The 23,099-nt window shown below is 40.0% G+C and overlaps 2 protein-coding genes across 2 annotated transcripts; both read left to right on the top strand.

Moving 5' to 3' along the window:
- Positions 1-2,249: 2,249 nt before the first annotated feature.
- On the top strand, positions 2,250-8,263 carry LOC104158375 (olfactory receptor 10A5-like; the record flags this gene model as incomplete). Its single annotated transcript, XM_009696004.1, is given in 3 exon segments — positions 2,250-2,743; positions 2,797-2,896; positions 8,250-8,263. Coding segments are annotated over 3 exon segments (608 nt in total), but the record flags the coding sequence as incomplete, so codon positions are not given.
- Positions 8,264-13,046: 4,783 nt separating this feature from the next.
- Positions 13,047-14,000, top strand: LOC104155538 (olfactory receptor 6N1-like). The gene has a single exon (XM_009696003.1). The coding sequence runs from the start codon at positions 13,047-13,049 to the stop codon at positions 13,998-14,000; it is 954 nt and encodes a 317-aa protein (XP_009694305.1).
- Positions 14,001-23,099: the final 9,099 nt, after the last annotated feature.

Here is a 23,099-nt window from a genome sequence, read left to right as displayed (position 1 = left end):
CATGTAGCTGTACTTTCAGAAAGTACAGTCACTTAGAAGAGAATTAACTGAAGGAAAAAACTCCTGAAAAGAGAAAATAGCCTGGTTTTAGCCAAACCAGGACAGTAGCAATAGTAATAGTAATGAAAAGGCAGATAACAAAGACAGAGAGAGGAATAAATCCCAAGGAACACAAGTGATGCTCATTACAATGGCTCACCACCTGCTGACTGTTGCCTAGCCTGTCCCTGAGCAGCAATTGGCATCTGTCAACCAACTCACCCCAGTTTATATACGGAGCATGACGTCCTATGGTCTGGAATATGACCTTGGCTGGTTCAAGACAACTGTCCTTGTTATGCTCCCTCCCAGCTTCTTGTGCACCTTCTTGTTGGCAAAGCATGGGAAACTGAAAAGTCCTTGACTTAGAGTAAGCGTTACTTAGCAATAACTATAACAACAGTGTAATATCAATATTATTCTCATACTAAATCCAAAACCACAGCACCGTACCAGCTACTACGAAGAAAATTAATTCTAGCCCAGATGAAACCAGGACAATGTGGCATTTTCTGTGGAGGTGAATCACACACTGAGACATCCACCTTAAGTAGTGCCTGTAGGATATATTTGTATGCAAGAAACTGTGTCCTGTATTGTGACTCTATTGCCTGTAAATAGGATCTAAATAGGTACAGCAAGTCTCATTTTCCTAGCAAAGGCATCTATTTCCAGTTTCGAGACATTGTGATGTTTAGGACGATTGAACAGGTTTGGTAGACAAGACACAGGACCTATATGAGGTGCTTACCATTCTGGAGTGGTAAATAAGTGGCAAAAAAATGGAAGTTAGATGTGTTTTCTCTCCTTAATATTCTACTCTTAAGATATTTTTTTGGCCTTTCACAACTGTCCTATTGTCTAAAAATAAAAACTACTCTTAAGATCCTCCCACAACCACAATTTAAATGCCTCCAGGAAAAGTGCTAAGGGAGCTATTTTGCAAATGATTAAGAGTAACTAGGTGAAGGGAGATGCCAGGTTTTATTCCCAAGAGAGAAATTGCATGAATCATGTGACAACGTAGAGCTTTTTAGGTGTAGTCAGGGTTATTTATAGAGAAGGCAGAAATGCAAGGACAAGGGATGTATTAAAAATGAACAGGGAAACTCTCATACAGTTTCATAAAAGTATGACACCTTGAAAGTCTGATGATGTTCTACACTAGCTACACTTATTTACCAAGAAATGGTAAATGAATTAACATGGTAAGTTCTTTCAAGACCAAAAATTAATGAGGAAAAGTGGTGTTATGTTTTTCTTGAAAAAAAAATTTGCAATAAAGATTAACATATCCTCACCGTGTGGTTTAAATCAGGGTATCTTGCAGACACTGGCAGTGGAGATCTCCATCTCTCTGTCTTTCTGCCTCAATCTCATAGCTCAAAATATCTTTTACTCTCATTGTGAGGTTCAGAACTTTATCTGAAAAACACTATTCAGCACTGGCAGCTTCAGCATAACAAAACATGGAGTGTTGTTTTGGGTTAAAAATAAAGTGGAAGCGGAAAACAATTTAGGGATTTTCTTCCCACATCCCATATAGATTGTAACCAAGCTATCTTCGTTGGGACTACTTAAGGGGAAAGCTATTGCCCATGCTGAGCAACAGTATATTTTTGGTTGTTCCTACAGATAAGAACATAAAGGAGTTATGTATTTGCTTCTGTAACTCTTGAGAGTGAGTGTGTTGATGCACCTCTAGGTTAAGCATGAAGGGGATGGAAGGAAGAGTGGGGATTCTGAATCCAGATGTATAAACACACTTGTGTTTCTGTGTGATTGCGTGTGTGTACGTATAACTGCATGCGTGCAGCTCTGAGTGACTGTTTATGTGAGTTTAAATATGGAAGGGTATTTGGGGGTGTGCATCTGAATATGTTTATGTGTCAGGTTGTAGATGAATATCTAGACCTTCAAATTGAAAAATGCTGGTATTTCCCTAATCTGTTCAGGTGACTTATAAAGCTATTTGAACTACAATCAACCCATCTTATTCTATCATTCCATTGTCAATTTCTGAAGATAGTCATCTGCAACATCATCACAGTGGATTAAACTGCTGGATTTATTTTTAATTTGAGTGGAGAATGAGTAAGATCTGAATTTGGGAAACATCACAAAAGTAACTCACTTCACCCTGCTGGATTTCACCCATCTTGCCCAACTCCAGCTCTTACACTTTGTGATAATTTTTATGGTCTTCACAGTCACTGTGACGGGAAACGTTATTGTTCTCCTTGCAGTTGTTGACCCTGCCCTTCATATGTACATGTACTATTTTCTTAAAAATTTGTCTTTGATTGAGATCTGCTACAGCTAAGATATTGTCCCAAAAATGCTGATAAATTTGTTCTCAGAAAGGAAGACCTCTTCTTTCACAGCTTATACTTTGCAATTGAACTTGATCGTACTCTTTGTCACGTCTGAGTGTTTCCTGTTAGCGATCATGGCTCATGATCAACATGTAGCAATTTGCCACCCCTTACACTATGCTATCATCATGACCAAAAAGACGTGTAGGCAAATGTCAGCAGTAGCTTGGCTTTCTGGATTCCCTGTAGCAGTTGGGCACACTGGTTGGCTGTTCAGCATGACTTTCTGCAAGTCGAACAAAGTCAACCATTTCTTTTGTGACATCTCACCTGTACTTAAATTGGTGTGATCTGATACCTACATATTCGAGCTTCTGGTGTTCATTGTCGCTCTGCTTATCATAGCGCTGCTCTTTATGCTAATATCACCATCTCCTACATCTACACCGTCTATACAATTGTGCAGATGCCCATGGCTGAAAGCAGGCAAAGGGTGTCCTCCACATGTGCTGCTTATCTCATGGCTTTTACTCTCTTTTACTGTACAGCTTGCTTAATTCATTTACATCCCAAGTTAAACCTCTCACCAAATAATAAAAAGCTTGTGTATCTTTCCTGTACAGTCATTACACTGATGTTGAATCCCATCACCTACAACCTCAAGAACAGTGATGTAAGGGAAGCACTACACAGACCTTCCGGCAGAAAGATGTTATCAGAAAGATTAACAATGTTTTTCCAGTAGCAAGTTCAGAAGTTTCAGACAATCTGTAAAGTTAAACACAATTAATACAGTCCTCAGTTAAATAACAGCTGAATAAATATCCCAAATCTTGTAAAATTGTGTCTGCCTTATGCATAAGTCCAGTATGTTTTTGTTTATTCACCCTCTTCACAAACTTCCAGATTTTCCAGTTTTTTTGTTTTGTTTTTTTTTTTTTAAAAATTCACTATTATTTCCTTTGTAATATTTTTGTGACTCTGAAATAAAATGGAAGGAAAGAAAAAACATAATCATATATATCCTGTTTTGAGATTCTTATCTGCTTTGCTTTCCCATCATTTACAGATGTTAGTTGGGATAAGTCATCTCCACAAGATCAACTCCTACTGAGTTTTAGCTGCCTAAAATTATACCTTCAGGTCTAAGTCAATCAAAGAATAATCCCTTTATGGGTAATGGGAAGAAACAGTCACTGCTGGAAGGCAATCCTGCTCTAAGTTACCTGTCAAAGATAAATAGAGGAATTATCCTTTAAGAGTATCTTTTTCTCATCGACTTAAGAATGAAGACTAACATAGCTATCAGAGATGTTAATTTCTAGTTACAATAATTCAGCCAGGGTGACTGGATTAGATTTAAATGTCTAACAGATGAAGTTCACAAACCGCAACTTTTTGCTTTCTGATTTCTTTGGCAATGGGAAAGCAATCAGAAATGCATTTCTATCATAAAGAGTGTGCAGACCAGCTTTAAGGTACAGAGGTGATTCATACACATACGTATATAAAGAGAGACTATATAAGTATATAGATTTACACATGTATATATACACACATATGTATTTTTACATACTGGTGTCTATACTGGTATTTATATATATATGAAAATGTATGATAAATCATGTTTGCCTTGATGCATTTTCCTAAGAGCATCCAACCTAGAGACCACTGACTGGTCCAAGAGTCAAGTGCTGCAACTAACCAGCATTCACACCCTTCAGAGCAAATACTGTCTACAGAGGATTATACAAATCACTAATGTATAGCTCTTGGACAGTGCCTCCATGGTTCATTTCTTTAGTGTTTTTACAGTAAAAAATGCAAGAAACCCTATGAGGACTGCGTGGTACTCAGTCATAATATGTGTGGTACTCATTCATAATAATATTATAACATTGTGATATGAAAAGTATATGTTTCACACATTGATATAGGCATGGGAAGAACTGAAAATGTTGTTGAGTAGAAGCTGTGGGGTGATGGTGATACACTGTGATCTTTTGTGTTAGTTTATATGAAAAAGCTCCTCTGCACACCCACAAAGGAGCTGAAAGAGACAATGGCAGGAAGGGAGTTCAAATAATAGCCTGCTGGGCTATGCCCAGGCCCATCACAGGGGCCGTTAAGCCACCAAAGGCTCATTTGCCCAAGCCCAGAGGAACACAGGTATGCACTGTGGTGGTGGGAACCCAAATCAAGGACTCCTGAGAAAGGAGTGCTACATCCAGACACCTCCCAAGGCTATCCTAGCAAAGCTATCAGCCCCATTGTCCGGGTATGGCACCCACCACCTCGAGTCATTGGGAGCAGCTTTCCAGATCACCTTTGCGACTAAGGGGCATTGCTGCCTACGGCTAGGACTCATTATGAGATACAGGGGAAAAGCAGTTTGGGATCATACAGGACTTAGTATGGGATACTTAGGGGAAGAACCAAAGGCAGGACAAGGGAGGGGTCTGGGTGATTTGATAAAGAACAATAGTGGGAAAACAGAGAGGGAAGACGATAAAAAAGGGCTGGTCATGTCTAAATGGTTGGCTTGTCGGTGCACCTGTCTGGCCATGTCCTGCCCTGATCAGCAGAGTCTGTCCTGTCTTATAAAAATCCTTTCTGATTCTGTCCTGAGTGAGAGTTCCCTACGCAGTGTGCATGTATGTGTATGGGGGTGTGAGTGCAGCACCTGGAGACAGACCATGGGTCAGAAGGTTCATGTGTCCATGGGGCAGAGATTGGAGTGAGTGCAGATGTGCAAGTATGTGATAGCTCGGAAAAATCAACCCAGACGTGCTGGTGTGTAGATTAAGTAACCTGGAAGGAAGGGGGTGAAAGAGTTTCTAAGGGCAGCTCTTGATATGAGAGCACCTATGTGTCTATAGGGGACGAGAGCACAGGGGGAGTTAGCTATAGGACCAGGGGAATCCTGGTGGGTTCTGGGTGTGAGAGTGCCTGTGAGTCTACAGAGGTGAGAGCACAGCAGGGTCAACTATTGGGACCTGGAGAGTCCTGGCCAGATCTGTATGTGTTTGCAGCAAACTGTACCAGCAACTAGAGCAGGGTTGTGTGAGGCCACAGCCTCATATGTCCAGATGCCAGCAACTGGGATCCAGGGGTCAGCTACTGGGCAGACTATCTGAGCCCAGCTACTGGAGGGATGCACCTTGTACATATTTATATATGTATATGTTCTCACCAATGCACTTCCGTTCTGTCTAGCTAGAGAGGGCAGCAGGATGAGGCCGTTGATGCTGTCTGTGTTTGTGTGAGTGCTCTGCGTGTCTGTATGTGATCCATCTGGTATGAATAGATGGAGATATACATCTCTATATGTAGTATACCTGGGTGAATTTGTGTGTGCCCCTGTTGGGAATACATTTTCAGCCTCGCTACTGGTTAGACCTGGGGACATGTAACAGCAGCAATTTCACCTCTCCCAGGCTAGTGGATGTGGGATGTTATATTTTGCTCTAACATTTTAAGCATAAAAACCTGACATCAATAATTTTAAATCCTAATATGTATTATGCCATTCAAGCGAGGCTGCCACAGTGGAAGAGTATCTGTATTCCTATTAGCTAAATCTGCTTGCAAGAACAGACGCATGTACTCACTGTCATCTCGTAGCCTTTGTGACTTATCAATTTCAGTAGCCCACAGTGCTGCTTTTTTGTTTTTCAAGACACTGAAGTCTAGGGGTGGATTTCTGTCTAATGCATTTGAATCTACCATTGATTTTCAGGCAGCAATTTCCTACAGGTATGCTTTTTTCCTTCCCAATTACACAGTCTGTAACCTGTGAAAATTCATTATATCCCATCTTTAGACACTGAACAGTGTTGCTCTTTTAAAATCAGTTTTGGTATTGTTGTTCCTCCAACCCTTCACAAGTGTTTTTCTTGTGCAAGACCAAAAACCTACTACAGCTGCGTGTCTTACTTTATGCAGAGGCCTGAACAAGCCAGACCTTCAAAGATCAATGCTACTCCAACAGATCCCACAGATTATATCTGTTCAGTATCATGCACCAACATTCTATGATACTTTCTGCAAAAAGAGCACACATTCATTCTCAGCAAGTTTGTGGGTTTCCTAGCACGGGTGGGGGGGGTGTGGCAGAGCACAGCAAGAAGCAGCTAGCAGTTTCCAGGCTTCATCAGAGAATGCCCAGGATGAGTTCTAGTACTTTTTGTTGTCTCAGCTATCTCATTAGGACTTGCGTGTCTGGAAATTTATTAAGTTTCCTTAATTTTCTCTTATCTGTCCCCCCCCAACCCTCCCCTTTTAACGCTGGATAGCCTCTAACCAGATATATCACAAACTAGACCAACTTTTTACTCCAGCTATTTTTACAGAAAGCACAGTGAAATAGACTCATCAACATTGACAGAGATTTAAGAAATGAATTACTCCTCAGGCTAGCAGTTTAGCCTTTAACCCTTTTTCTGCTTCCTCAGCCCTTGAACGAGGAGTTAAACATGAATGTGTCCTTTCACTCCTGGCTAGGAGCTGATAGACAGTGCTGTTCCCTTGTTCTTCTTTGCATTACAAAGATACATCTTGGGGATGTGCGAAGGAAATGTGTTAAAGACTTGCCTATGAATGCATCATTTTTGCCTTGCCTCTCCTTGCTTTCTGGACCTGGAGTGTTGTGCTGCTTGTTCCTTGTTGTGCTGTTTACCCACACTCCTTGCAAGACAACTGAAACCTAATCTGTACCATATAATTACACATTTTCACCTGTGAGTAGTTCCTTCTAATTTTTTCCCCTACTATTACCACAACCCACACCCTTCACATAAGTTAGGAGTTTTATCTGAAATTCTTTTTTAAGAAGTTTCTACAACCTCAGGGTGGGAAAACCAAATGCAAAGAGAAGCTTATGTTATGTCTGAATAAAGCCTGAAAGCATATGTAAAAATATATGCTATATATTTATATATAGATGTTTATTTTTATCTAGCTATTTAGCATATATAAAGCTAAACAGAAATGGCTGCAACTCCCTATAAAAGCCCTTTCATGTGTTTTGTTGGTAATGTTGTTCTAAATAGACTGCTCTCCTGCTTCTCAACCCTTTGAGCAGATTAAGACATCATGTTGTTCCCTTGATGAAGTAAAGGAAAAACTGTATTTCAAATACTTAGGCTTTTTCTTTGTAGTCAATTGAGAGTCTCTTTAATTTCCCTGCAGAGATTTTCCCATGTGGTTTGCACAGTTCTCACTCTCGCTGCACTTATTCACTGGGATGTGTTAATTGAAGACAAATCCTTAAACGATACATTAGAAAAAACTGTATATCCTATATGTGCTTGTGCACAGTCCATGGTAACAGGAGATGAGATGGCCATTTCTAGAATTAGGCCTTCTTTACATTTTCCACTTGTGGTAATTTGAACACAGAGTCATGGCAGGAGTAAGGAATTGGGAAAGCGACATTACAAGAGAGAACTGGCGTTGTGTAAGGGGGATTCAGGCTACCCATGAGCAGCCCTGGATTCAGTCCGATCTGTGCTGTATGGGAAATGACCTCTAGTGGAAATTAAACCACTTCATATGATCTATTAATTGACAATCCAAACATCAAATATTGTGGAAGTATTTTACCTTTTGAGTTTAGATGCCTAAATTGAAACATCTGGTTTCAAACTGAAACCTACTCTACATTAAGCCAGTTGAATTCCATTAGAAATTTAAATCTGGAATTTATTAGAGCTTCAAGTGAGCACAGATGCCATCACCAGCCTCATCTAGGACCTTCATTTGCTGCCTATAGCTCCAGCAGCTCCACATAAGCTCAGGCCTGAATGTTCTTCCCCCTACCTCCTCTTCCACTTCTGTGAGTTGTGTTGAAGCAGTTCTGTGCCCTGTTGCCTGCTCTTCTTGACTTGTTTCTAGGCTTCCTGGATTGACCTTGGACCTGACTTGTCATCTTGTGTTTATCAGATGATCACTGGCCCTCAAAGGAACCTGCTAATGTCACTGGCTCTGTTCTGCTTGCCTTTTGTATGTGCCGCAGGATTGCACCCTGTCTGAGAGGTCACTGCCTCTGCCTGTGTTTTGGACACCCCTGTCTCCTGGTTAGTCCTGTCTCGTGGAGAAACATCATTCTTGCTGCTCTCTGTAGCACTATATATGTGTTATGCCAAGGCACGTGAAAATCAAACATGTAAACACTGAATAACCTCTTATTGTAAGTGAAGTATTTTTTGTTTCTCAAAGGAAAAAGAAAATATTTGCACTGATTTTTTAGTTATCTTTTGCTGCCCATCTGAAAGGTATTATATTTAGTGCATTTGACTTCTTGTGGCATTTAGTCATTGGGAGTCAAATTCACACTACCTGGAGGTTGAGAAGTTAGCTGATAAAGGTAGTAATTTAGTCTCCCTCTGTAGTCAGTGAAGTGAGATCAGTACCCTAAGAAATTAATTTTACTTTAAAAGAGGCACCTAAAACTAGGGAATAGGTCATCTTTTGGGGGTGCCTGTTTTCTCTTCATTGACTACAGAGAAAGCCAAATGCATCTGCTTCAGAATTAGGAAAAGTAAGTGAGGCAGTATCCATCCTGCCACTGGAAGATGGATCAGGATGATGGCATTTCTCTGCTTCATGCAGCATCTTGTGAAGTTTCTAGTGATGTACACCATTATGCCCATAAAAATTACTAAAGAAGCATTTGGAGGTTAATTGTTCCTTTCTTCAGACTCGCTTTGATATTTTTGCACTGTTGCTGTTGATTTGGTATTGCCAAGCAGCACAGACAAAGCATTACATACTTGCACCATCACTAGAAATGCTCGTTAACAGAGATGTCAAGTGGGAGTCTATTTGCTTGGGTATGGAATAAATGATTAAACAAGGGAGAAACAAAGTCAAACAGCAAAGGGATCATTAGCCCCAGAGCATCCAGTCAGAAGCGTGCAGGTAGTTTTACAGAGAATTGGAGTGTACATAAAGCATTCGGGAAGAGAAGACAGGTCAGAAGAGATTGTGTTTCTGTCTGTGACTCACTAAATGGGGACGAGGAAGGAAAAAGTGAAGGTTTTTCTGAAATTGTCATAAGGTAAGCATGCCTTTCACTTCCTGATTGGCTTATTTCTTTATCTGCAGCCACTAGGAATGTGATTGGCCTTTCTTTCTTTATAGGATTTTAGGCTTCAGAATATACAGAGAATAGAAGGGTAGCAACTGTGATGACATTTTTTAATTGAAAAAAACTGTTTGATGGGAGACTAAGGAAGAACATATTAAGAAGTCTGACTTGACAAAAAAGAATATTCCTGAGACATGCAAAGAAGTACAATACATTGGGAGAAATCAATATGGATTTTCTAAAGACTTGAGTTTCTTGACATTGTAAACAAATAGGTAGACAAAGCAAATTCAGTTATTACATTCTATTTGGATTTCCCCAGAGCCTTTCGTAGAAATGAAGCCATCCTACAATAAACGGAAAGAGCCTTAATTTCATTGGGGGAAAAAAAAAAATCAAACATGTAAAACAGCAGTAAATGAATACTCATCACATGAGAAATAATTCACTAGACAAATTCATGGACTCTGATGTCCAAGTTCATTGTATTCAAGATACTCATAAACATTCCTAAAGGATCTGGAAGATGAATGAGTAAGTGAACTCAGTTGCGGAGACCTCCAGAAAGACTAGATTACTTGAGTCACTATGTTTGCTAAGACGGCAGGTGGAATTTCATAAAGACAACTTGGAAGTGCTGCATCTGAGAAGCAGTAATGATCCTAGGCAGATAAACTGCTCTTCAACCATAAGGAGACTACATGCTCTCTGTACTCCAAGAATGGGATTGATAACATCTCCTATGACTATGATAAGAACTTAGACAAGTATCTCACATGACAATATATATTTTAAAAACAATCTGGTTTGAATCTTACCTTTGTTTTTTTAACATGCAAAAGCATACAAAAGCTTGGTGCAATTAATCCTATCTGCATCTAAGTGATCTGTTAAACATCGAAGGAATCTTCCATGTGTGCAACAGAATAAAGATCTCTAAAATTTTAAAAGTCAAATTAAATTACTGTGAATACTTTGAGATAAGACTCATCTCATTTCATTTAGACATCTAAAAGATAACTGTAAATGTCTGAGAAAGCTATCAACGGTTCCCTGTGGAATCAATGAGAGAGGGACCTCCAGAAAGTAATCCTGGAGAAGCTGAAGTGCTAAAACAGAGGAACCTAGGGCCACTTGGGATGTCCAGGAGTTATTTTTCTGCAATTCAGGTGCATTACTTACGACTGACTTCCTCAAGACTGACTTCTATAGCATGCCCAGGTTATATCTATCAGCACATGTAGATATCTCCGATACTTGGAAATATCCAGTGACTACAGAAAATTAGGCTGTTACCTGACTACGCTGGTTTTAGCTGGGATAGATGTAATTTTCTTCAGAGTAGCTCATATGGTGCTCTGTTTTGGATTTGTGCTGAAAAGAGTGTTGATAACACAGAGATGTTTTAGTTACTGCTGAGCAGTACTTACACAACATCAAGGCCTTTTCTGTTTCTCACAGCACCCTGCCAGTAAGTAGGCTGGGGGGTGCACAAGGAGCTGGGAGGGGACACAGTTGGGACAGCAGACACCAACTGACCAAAGGGATATTCCATACCATATAACGTCACACGCAGCAATAAAAGGTGGGAGAAGAAGAAGGAAAGGGATGACACACGGAGTGATAGCGTTTGTCTTCCCAAGTAACCGTTAAGCATGATGAAGCCCTGCTTTCCTGGACATAGCCTGCCAATGGGAAGTAGTGAATGAATTCCTTGGTTTGCTTTGCTTGTGCACATGCCTTGTTCTTTAGCTATTAAACTGTCTTTGGCTCATCTCATGAGTTTTCTCACTTTTACCCTTCCGACTCTCTTCCCCATCCCACCAGGTGGAAGTGAGCAAGTGATCGTGTGGCACCTAGTTGCCAGCTGGGGTGAAACGACAACACTGATTGATTTAAAACAGATCATCTGAAGATACCTATCTGTCTACCCATCTAACACAGAGGGAGATTTATCTTATCTGCTTCTGCTCATTGATTATGCAAGCAGCCTTGGGCCAACCTCTCTGACTTAGAAGTCTAAATCATAGATTATTTTTGTATTTAGAAGAAAATAAGGGACTATAATTCCAAATTTATGCTCAGATTTCAGTGTTTGCTATTCACAATTGAGTTGTCTGATTCCTTTGGACCTTAGCTAGTAATCTAAAATTTAAGTTTGCTAGACAGGTTGAATGAAGAAAACTAACCACAGACAACTGCAACATAATCGTGTACCTTTGAGCTAGTTATTACTTGCTATCTTAAAGTTAGGGGAGACTGAGCCTATAGAGTCATTGGACTTTTATGGCAAGAGACACCGTATCCTGAAAGAGAAAGGTAACGTAAGTCAGACCAATCACTGCTAACAGTCTATTTCCAACATAAAAGGAAGTTTTGAATACTAATTCTGATGTGAATATCTATGCTGCCAGTGTCTTAAATTAGATAAAATTAATCCTGGAGGCAGTGATAGTTTCACTGGGAGTATGGAAAAGGCTTTGCGAAGACAGCATGACTTTCTCACTGTTAATTGCCCTAATTTTGTGGTTCCTAGTCAGTAGTGTGTGTCCAGATGAAAAACATGGCATCCAGGTAGATAAAGCTTCTATTTTTAAAAGTTTTTAAAGTTTTTCAACTAGTTTCAGACTTAATTTTAAAATAATCATTGTAGGTTATGTAATAAAATTAATAGTTTTTTTATTTTCTTAAACACAGATAATCTCTCTGAGGATCTCTGAATAGAAAAGGCATTTTGTTTAGGATATAAATAGAGAATTAGCAGGATTTAACTCTGCCCACTGAACATCTTTAAAAAAAGCTTTATATACTGAAAATAAAGTAAAAGCTGAACATTAAATACCTTTATTTTTCCAAGCTGATAACAAGAGAAATGACTTTGTTACCTTTCTTACTAGCTACTTGGCCATATAGCATGTTTGCTTGATGCTTAGAAAGTTATGATAAGATAGAGTAAATCAATATTTGACTCTTACAGGAAAATGATATCTCAAGAGATGGAACTGAAAAGCACAAGAAAATGACATATTTCCATTGTACATAATGAAATCTTTCTTGAACTTCAAAACAAACACCTGTGACTGAACGATTCCTGTTCTCTGCACAATCACTATGACCTGGCTTTTCCAAAGCATCAAAGAAATGTTCACTGAGAGTGTGTAGTACCAAGTACAGATTTTTTCTTATCTGACATGAAGGCTGTAAATCAATTTTCCTTTTTTTTTTTTTTTTTTTTATTTTATCTTTTGACATCTGAATAATAGTTTAAAAACAGGCTAAGTCTTTATGTTCAACATATGGAATTCTATATGGTACTTCTGATTTTAGACATGTATTTTGTGTGATCTCAATAACTTCTGGAAGGGAGACAGATGAATCTTGACTCTGATAGGGAAGGCAATGGAGAGCAGCCTCACATACATTAAGTTAGCTGGCATAAATACCCTCTTGGGAAACCAGGACTTTTATTTGCAATCTTTCCAGGGAATTTCATATAGAAGATTCCTCCTCTTATGTTAATTTACATACCTGCACTAAAATTTGATAGACTCTTCTCAAAATCTCAAAATATTTTCATGGACTTTACTATAACTGTTATAGTCATGAGAAGAGCAAAGCAGGAGAACGAAACAACTCTTGTGGAATTCGTCATCCTCGGCTTCCAAAATGTTCCAGAAGTACAGTTTATCCTCTTCTTGATGTTTCTAGTGATCTACATTACAACTGTGTTAGGGAACATCCTGATCATGGTGCTGGTTGTGACTGATCATCACCTTCATAACCCCATGTTCTTTTTCCTGGGGAATCTGTCATTCTTAGAGACCTGTTGCACTTCCACTATCCTGCCCAGAACGCTGGCAAGTTTCCTGACAAGCAAATATGTTATTTCATTTAATGGTTGTTTATTGCAGTACTTCTTCTTTACTGAGCTCGCAGGTGTAGAATGTTGCCTATTGACTGTCATGTCTTATGACCGGTACATTGCGATATGCAAACCATTGCATTATACGACCATAATGAATGGAAGGTGTTGCCTCCAGTTAGCAGGTGGATCTTGGATAAATGGATTGTTGGCCAGTGCCATAGTCACCTCTCTAATCCCACAGCTAACTTTCTGTGGCCCAAATGAAACTGATCATTTCTTCTGTGACTTCACACCAGTGGTAAAGCTCTCCTGCAGTGATACCTACTGGATTGAGCTTGTAACACTGATCTTGGCCTCCCTTTTGACTCTGCCTCCATTTCTCTTGACACTCATATCTTATGTGTACATCAGCAACACTGTCCTCAGGATCCCATCCTCCGCAGGAAGGCATAAGGCTTTTTCTACTTGTTCTTCCCACCTCACTGTGGTGACACTTTTCTATGGGACTCTGATTGTCGTGTACTTGGTACCAAAACCAAACACACTGGGAGGCCTCCACAAAGTTTTCTCTGTCTGCTACACAGTTCTGACTCCACTGGTCAATCCTCTTATCTACAGTTTAAGAAATAACAACATAAAGAAGGCCTTGAGAACAGCTATGAACAAATATAGGGGTTTTGATAAGGCATGACCAAGCTCCTGTCAATTATTAGGTGAAACCGAGATATCTGCCTCATGAAAACTTTTCATCTGAACCTAAAGTAGTCTTTTTCCCTGGAAAGGAGAAAAAGTTTCCAGCATCCTAAGGGAATCATGTAAGTGAGTGCTATAGCTGCTGGGCTGTTAGTGAAATTTCTTACCTTGGACTAATTAATGTGTAAGGATTTCTACAAAAAACCCAACATCCTTAAAGGAGGAGAGAAATAGCATAGATGTCTCCAATATTTCTGTGCTTGCCAAGTGTTTGGATTTATATCCACATCCAAACTCTCTAATTTTCAGAACTGCTTTCAAGGTGGCTCATTGTCTGGGCTAGAAACAGGAAAAATGATCTAAAAGTGAGTTGAGGTTTATGAATATATTTAGCTCTACCCCTACCAACAATACGGGCTGAGCTTGCAAATGCAGAAGGTATAAATGTAATCCCTAGTGATCAGATAAGTACAATGACGCAGAACTTATGAGATATGTGCCTTTTTGAACCAGCAGACCAGATGGGTTTCTGAAGAGCATCTCAACAGCACTACATACCCATCAGTGTGCAAATTATTTGCTTCCCTTGCACTGGGATTCCAAAACACAGACTGGTGTGGTTTTGTGTGCACCAGTTCCTAGACTTTTATTACAGTTGTGACAAAAGCTAAGGAATTGTAGTTGTGCGGTAGAAGGATGAAATTCAAGTTATAAATGTGGTGTAACTTTGTGCAAACCCATTCTACCTAGCTATTAATTTCTGGAGTGGTCCAGGAACTCCTCTGCCAGTCTCAGCATAGATGAGACAATGGCCTGACCTGGGACATAGTGCTAAACCTAGACTAACTGACAGGCTCTATTTGTATATTTCAGTGTGTTGGTTCACATTCTGGATTGAGAATCTCTCTGTCCCAGAGACTTGTCCTGGCAGTTTCTACCAAAGAACAGATGGGTTTCTACATAGATAAGACACCTGGAAATCACAGAGGAAAGAATGATCCTAAAGTAGAGACATTTGAACATAGGATAGGGAATGTGTTGTGCACAGTTAAGATGAAAAATAGCAGTGGATCGTGTATGTGCTGGAGTGATCAAAAAGAGCCACAGACCAGCTCAATATAATTCAGGAGAAAACACTTCAAGGAGTCTCATCTTATCCACCTGAAGCTGTTGCTGCAATGACTCTTGCAACAGAGTGTCCCATCACCATCTGGATAGGAACAAAATATCCTTTCTGGGAGATTTTAATTTACCTTCTGAGCATTACCTTTTGCAGAGATCCCAATGAATTATTATTACTTTCTAATAATCACTCTGTGACCATCTGTGCAACACAGTCAATGGAGGGTGTAGTAGGTCTGCCTGGGATGGAGTTAACTTTCTTCAGAGTAGCCTATACAGTGCTGTGTTTTCTATTTGTGGCTAAAATAGTGTTGATAACTATGTATTAGATTTATGTAGCAAAGTTGGGGGCAGTAGGGTAGGTGAGGCTGCAGGAGAGGCCTCTGTGAGAAGAAGTTAAGTGCTGCCCCCATGCTGGACACAGACAGTTCCAGTCGGCTCCAAAACAGACCCATAGCAGGGCATGTCTGAGACCATGAGCCAAGCTGGTTGTGCCCCTGGGAAAACACATGTAAGAGCAGAAAACTTCAGACAGGCAGAGAAGAGCAAAAGAGAGAGTGAGAAACAACCCTGCGAAAAACATGGTCAGAGGAAAAGGAGGGCTGCGAGCAAGTATTGCCCTACATCCCATGGAGGACCACACTCCAGAGCAGCATGATTTTTCCTGAAGGAATTGCAGGCCATGGGAAAGACCCCGCTGGAGAAGAGGAAAAGCTGAGGAGGAAGGAGCAGCAGAGACGAACTGTTATATACTTGCCATAACACCCACATCCTCCACACCCCCTGCTTTGCTTGGGACAGGGGTTCGGGTAGGGTAGAGGAGTCAGGAGTAATGGAGTGAAGTTGAGCCTGGAAAAAAAGGGAGAGGAATGTGTTGTTCTATTTTTTGTCTTTGTTTCTCACTGCTCAAATCTGTTTTAATTGGCCATAAATGAAATTAATTTTCCCTAAGTGAAGCCTGTTTTGCCCATGATGGAATTAAGGTAAATGATCTCCTTGACTTTACCTTGACCCATGAAGTTTTCATTCCATTTTCTCCCTCTGTACTGTTGAGAAGGGGGAATGAGAGAGCAACTAGGTGGGAGTTTGGCCCTTAGCCAACATGAACACATCACAATGACACACCAACATTTTGACTCTTACTGAACAGTGCTTGCACAGCATCAAGTCTTTCTCTCTTCGTCTCCATCCCCATGTACACACAGAGAATAAGCTGGAGGTGGGCAGTAGGTTGGGAGGCTACATAGCCAGGACAACAGCTGACTCAAATGGACCAAAGGGATTTTCCATGCCATATGACATCACATTCAGCAATAAATGCTCAAGGAAAGGAAGAGAAAAGGGAAACATTTTTGGTTATGGCATTTGTGTTCCCAAGGAACTGCTACATATGCTGATGCCCTGTTTTCCAGGCATTGGCTGGATGTCTGCCTCCTGATGGGCAGTAATAAATGAATTTTGCTTTGATTGCACACACAGCTTGTTAAACTGTCATTATCTCAATACATGAATCTTCTCTCCTTCTTTCCATTTTCTCATCATCCCACAGCAGAAGAGAGTGAAAGAGAGGCTGTATGGGTGTTTGTCTTTTGGCCAAGTCAGCCCACACAGAGCATTTAATTGATACAGTCAGTGAAGTCTGGAGAGCAAACCAGATTGCTCAGAAGTGGACCCTCACTTGATCAGCTGAGGTCATCTTTATACACAGCTGAATGTATTGATAAGGGCTAAATTCAGTCACCTGCATGTACATATCTGTTGCCACCTGATAAGTCCTAGAATGTCTCCTCTGGTGTCCAACTGTTTCTCCAGAAGGGAACAGGTCTACATCTATACTCTTTCCATCATCATAGGCAAGAAATGGACTTCTGTGGAACATGTTCGCAGTGAGGTAAAGATGTTTATTTACTAGATCTGTGCATCAACAAAAGTCTTCAAATCTATAAAATGACATTTCAGCAAAACAAGTCAAATTTCCTAAGCCTTCACTCCTTTTGCATAGAAACATAAATGGTGTTGAGACAGAAGAAAGCTAGAGAGAGAGATTATTTTGATTTATGTCATGTATGAAGATTTTAAAAAGCCACCAAAGAAAACCCTGGAAAAAATAACAATTTTATAGACAGAAATATATGAGCTTGTAGTTACTTTTCCTTCCTATATTTGTCCACTGATATTAGTTCTAGAGATGCAGAGATTAAAGGAACTGCCCATGTGTTCCTATTGGAAGATACATTCACCAGGACCCTGAAGACACAGTGATGCTCTAATTGTCCTCATCAGTGTCATCTGGGATCTCTACCCATGCATCATCTGTCCATAGGTCTACCAGCTCCAAATAATCTCAGGCCAGATCATCTCCCTGCCATGCACACACACACGCTTACCTGAGCTGTATCATAGGTAAGCCTATGCTCAGCCCTATCCCCTGCTGTTCCTGACTTCTTTCAAGGCCTCCTGAAAGGAGGAAGCTACATGACACCAGCCTTGCTATCACTTTATTCTACATAATAATGCCCACTGAGATACCTCTATTGTTAGAAAACTTCTCCAAAGTTTCTTCATAAGGATTCCTTGCATTCTGAATATATGCTTTCTGCTTTTCACAGAACAGTACATATAATCAAAAAGCATCAGATCCTAAGATTGGATTAATCTTTCTAACTCTGCTTTTGAGACTAAAAGTTACATACACCATAGAATCCATTTATTTTGATACACTTACTTAATTAATTACTTTTTTTTTTCTGTTCACTGTGGGAAAAATTTATAGGAGCTAGTGGCATGCTAGTGGCAAAGCCGTTAATGGCTAACTCATTAATATTAATGAAAGTACACTTGATTAAGAGCTTTTCTGAAAGGCAGCTCCTACTTTGCATAGTAGAAAGATTTGTTGCCTTGCTGGAGAAGGTAATTCTCTTGCAATTCTGTCATAAAACTTTGGTTCATTTTCCACCAAAAACGGAGAATTGTGTCATATGCAGCACAGAAGACGAAGTCTTTCAAATGGCTTGTGGTGGTGTCATTGTGCTTCCAAAGTTACTCTATTTATTTTTGTATCTCTTAGTTAACAAAGGTAGCAGGTTCTCAGCTCTTGGTTGGTAGCACCATCTTGCCATGGCTTGTGTAATCCTGAATTTCCTCAGGAACAGGGATTTCAAATGAGAATTTCCTGCTTAACTTCATTGAAGTCTTACTTGTGTGGGAATATGCATGTTTTCATGTGAATATTAAGTGTATTCTGAGAAACAATACTGACTGTGTTTTACACTCTTGAGCCTCATTTAACATAGAAAGGAATCTAGGCAACATTTTCCATTAAGTTTCTCTTGTTCACCCTTTTTTGTTTGGTTAAGATTGTAATAAATGACAAATAAAGGAATGCATAAATAAATAGTGGAAGAAAGTTTCTAATATTTCCAGTGTGCTGTACTACACAGGAAAATTGTTTCTTAGAAGTGGCTCAAAGATCAGATGCATGTAGGTCCTGCATTTCTGACATTACCATGCCATGGCTAACAAGGAGGACAGATTATTTTTCCTGAAATGGAAGTGCATGCCTAGGGGCTTCTGCAGAGCTCTGTCCTTCGGCTGAGACTGTTAAGGGCCTTGCTGATCTAGGAGATAGGTTTGATTCTCTACAGATGGCCTGACATTGACTGGACACTGAATGGCAAGAACAGATCTGACAATGGCTTTGACAAATTGGAGCAAAGTTATTATAAGTTATTATAAGCAAAGACTTATCTGTTATCCGTGACCAATGTGAGGAAGTGATAAGAGATGATCTCAAATGGCAGCCAGCACGATTGACATTAGAACAACCTTTCTAAGAAGAAGGTTAGTGAATTGCTGGCACAGACTGATTAGGACTCTTCTACTCTTCCAGAAACCTCAGTTTTTCATCGTATCATTCAGCTTCCTAACATGATCCCCCTGGATTGTGTTAGCCCTCCCAGAAAATAACTGCCTGCATGGAAGCTCTAAATCTCTCTCTAATCAAATGGTTAATGCAAGCTGCAAAGGGAAAGCAATGACTTTTCTTCAAAGTGGTATCGTCTTCTTCCAAGAGTTAAGCATGAGCTACCAAGTAGAGAAGAATATGCAGAAACATCTGTAAAATTTCACTGGGAAAGGAAGGTGAAAGAGCCAGGCTCAGAAAAGAAACATTACAGTAATTGCATGTTAGAGCGGACTTCTAAGAAAGGTTAGCGAGTTTCCTTCTGTCCTAACGGGAAAGTGATGACTGTCAAGGATACAGTGTAACACACTGGGTAGTAGAAAGCATTTCTTGTGGCGCTATTGATCCATTCTGTTACATCTCAAGTAATTTGTAACAGAACAACATCTCAGTTCAAATTACAGCACTACAAATTGCAGGAGACAACTGACACATGCTTTCCCACGCTACTCCGTGCCTCAATGTAAATTGCAAACTGCTTATCTGTTTCATGAATTTGTGCAAAAAGGAGTAAAAATGAGAAAAAATCCTTCAGTGTTCTGAACAGATTCTGCCTTTATTTGTAAGCAATGAAGGTATTGGTATAATTCAAGGAACCAAGTCATTTTCAGTTAATGAGGAAAGCAATGTAGAGATGTTTATGGAAGCCAAGACTTTGTACTAGAAACAGCACAAAATCTTAAAGAAAATGTATACAAGAAATCAAAGTTGCTGCCTTAGATGATCTTAGCACAGATTTGAGCACATCTGCATGTCATTTCTTCCTTCAATTGTCACAAAGATGCACTTCTGAACTGTTTTCTGTGTGGACAGGAGAGATGACCAAAAACTGACCAACGAGTATTGCATCTCACACATGCTATACTGAGTGTAAAGCTAAAGGATCATGGGGGCTTGCCCGTCTTCTTTCATGGCCAGCATTGCTGTAAGACTCTGCTCATCATCCTGCCTCCAATCCCAATCTGTGTATTCCTGATTCTGGTTCCTGTCTGCTGCCCAGTCCAGTCTGGGACATTCGGATGCCCCCCCTGCCACGGCAGCAGTGCAAGCCACCACAGCTTGCAGTTCCCTGATTATCATTGGGAAGTTCAGTATTGGTTTTGTATATTTTTATTTCCATTGTTAGTAGTATTAATATTATTATGCTCTTTTTCATTGTTATTGTTTTATTAAAGTAGTTTTAATTTTCCAACCTGTAAGTCTCTCTCCCTTTTCTCCTTTCCTTCCCCTTCTGGGAAAGGATGGGTTTAATAGAGATCATCTACCACCTGTTTTAAGCGCCAGCCCAGCCTTAAATGGTGACAACTTGTCAGATGTTCCCCTTAGATACAGTTTCTGTACTAACATTGAAAGGTTATTAACACAAGGTCCATGATGTATATTGATGCAAAGAATTATTTCAGAATCAAGAGTCTTTTACTCTGTTCCTTTAGATTTTAGTGAATCTGCTTTTGTTTTACTTTGGGAATGTGATGGCATATCTAAATGTTACAGCTCAGGGTTTTTTCTCTCCCCAGTTCTGTATTTGAATCCAGTTAGTAAGATAGATCTAATGCTTCTTTTGAACTACCTTTTGCTACAGAGGAAGGCACAGAGCTTTTGAGCAAAGAACGGGGAACAATCTCCTGTGTTCATGCAAGCTCGTCCTCATGTTTACTTTTACCAGCTGCCACTGTGTCCACATAGGGGTATGCCCTTCTCCTCCAAAAAATGCAGTCAAAATCAAGTCCTCAAGCCAGACACAAAACTGCTATCCCAGTATCTGAAGGCTGTAAAGGGGCAAGACAGGTATGTAGTATGTTTGCTGTCATTACGGTGTCATGTTTAACAGCAGACAAGCATAGTCATAACAATACTGATCTTAAAAGATCTCTTCCAATGCGTATTTGTGAAAGGTCTAGAGAACAATTCTTATGAGGAGTGGCTGAGGGAACTGGGGTTGTTTAGCCTGGAGAAACAGGGTCTGAGGGGAGACCTTATTGCTCTCTATAACTACCTGAAAGGAGGTTGTAGAGAAGTGGATGTCAGTCTGTTTTCCTAGGTAACAAGTGATAGGATGAGAAGAAATGACCTCAAGTTGCACCAGGGGAGTTTTAGATTGGATATTAGGAAAAATTTCTTTGCCAAAAGGGTTATCAAGAATTGGAAGAGGCCGCTCAAGGAAGTGGTTTAATCACTATCCCTGGAGGTATTTAAAAGATGTGTAGACGTGGTGCCTAGGGACATGGTTTAGTGGTGGACTTGGTAGTGTTAGGTTTATGGTTGGACTTGGCAATCTTAACAGTTTTTTCCAACCTAAATGATTCTATTTTTTTTAACCTCAAATTATTAATTTCGGAGCTTAGCTTAACAGATGAAAGTAATTACATTTTCAGAATGTAGTTTCCATTCCTACCTGCTTGTGGAGCTGCTAAAATTTTTACTTTTGCGAGGCATTTTTTTTTATGCTAGAAATTTAATTGTAAGGCTTTGAAAGGATGGAAAACTAGGAATTTCGTCTTAGATAATTGGTCGTAACTGTGCTGTAGGCACTACAAGCCTTTCAGTCATGCTCATTTACAAAGTTCATAAGAGATGATGAGAACTAAAATCCAAAAGATCAGCCCCTGCTTCGCTCCTCAAATCCACCTTTCCCAACCAGATCAGAACAATACTGCATGTTTTTGTATTTCTATGGCCTCCAGGGAACAGGCTTCCCATCTGAGTAAAAGACACCTCCATCTGTTTTCTGCTGAAAAGAATAGAAAGAAAGAAAGGGCATACTGGATGGAATACAAAGCTAGGACAGAAAGAGATACTGAGGATTCAGCTACTGGAAGCGTTTCAAAGCATTCAAAGAATCAAGTCTTAGTAGTAATGGTGTCTCAAAAAAAATAGGTGAATACTTTCTTCATGCTTGCTTGCTTGCTGTTATGAGAAGCTGTCAATTAAAAAAAAAAAAAAAAAAAAAAAAAAAAAAAAAAAAAAAAAAAAAAAAAAAAAAAGAAAGGAAACATATATCAATACGCACCAATCTGCAGCAATCTGCACACAGCAATCTGCATGGATTGATCATCCCTTCCTTGAATGTAGGAAATCTTGTACTAATTTGCTTGGATTGTGTTTCAAGTAAAATTCTCATAACAAAGTGTCTTGACATTGACATAACCAGAAATAATGTAGGAGAAGGGCTCCTTGCAGTCTTTTTATTTATTACTCATGTTAGTACAATCAATATCACAAATTTAATAATATTTCTTAAAGCCTACTATGACTTCAGGGGGATACACTACTCCGGACAGGGAATTCCCTGGGGAGTGCCAGTGGAAGGAATCTGAAGCAGAGGCAAAGTACCTCAAGTAGAAATCTGTGAAAGTCCAGGATGACAGCTGAAGTGAAATCAGGGAGGAGTAAATGGAAGATTTTATGTAATGCTCAATTTACTACCACCTCTGAATGGATGCCCAAAGTTCAGGTCTTCTCATGCCAAAGCAGAGGGAGCTATTGGAGATGGCAGTGGCCAGAGGGCTAGGAACACAGAGGACACCTCATCCCAAGCTGCAGAGGCCATCACAAACAGGATCTAGGGCCCAGCTGTGAGTGGCAGCTGCAGTGGCTCCTGCCAGGGTTCCCCAGAGCAGCTGGGCCCCTCCAGGCACTTTCACATGTGCACCTAAGGTATAACTACATTTTCAGGCTGGTCACACAGATCAACATGGATAGAAACACTCTGCAAATGCTGATGGCGCCAGGAGCCTCATCCCTTTCACCTCGCTGACTGGTCAAGGGTGAGGGTCTGTCAGAGGGGCATACATACATCTGGAAACTTATGTGTGTATATATATATACACACACACACAAACACACAATATATGTTAGATGTTGAAATCTGAACTAGTCACCCAGGCAACTGGGTCTACACAATAGAGTAGAAAAATGAGACGACTTCATTCAGTGCTCTTAGAGCCTCAGTTTTTGGCAGGACATGAACAATTATTAAGCTTCCATAAAAAACTGTAACAACAATGAGGTGGG

Source organism: Cariama cristata, unplaced genomic scaffold (assembly GCF_000690535.1).
Source record: "Cariama cristata isolate BGI_N322 unplaced genomic scaffold, ASM69053v1 scaffold12802, whole genome shotgun sequence".
Lineage (NCBI taxonomy): Eukaryota > Metazoa > Chordata > Aves > Cariamiformes > Cariamidae > Cariama > Cariama cristata.
Note: the sequence above shows the minus strand (reverse complement) of the source record. Positions and strands in the feature narration are given on the sequence as shown.

Coding starts and splice junctions, on each gene's coding strand:
- LOC104155538 (XM_009696003.1), top strand. CDS start 13,047: ATGAGAAGAGCAAAGCAGGAGAACGAAACAACTCTTGTGGAATTCGTC.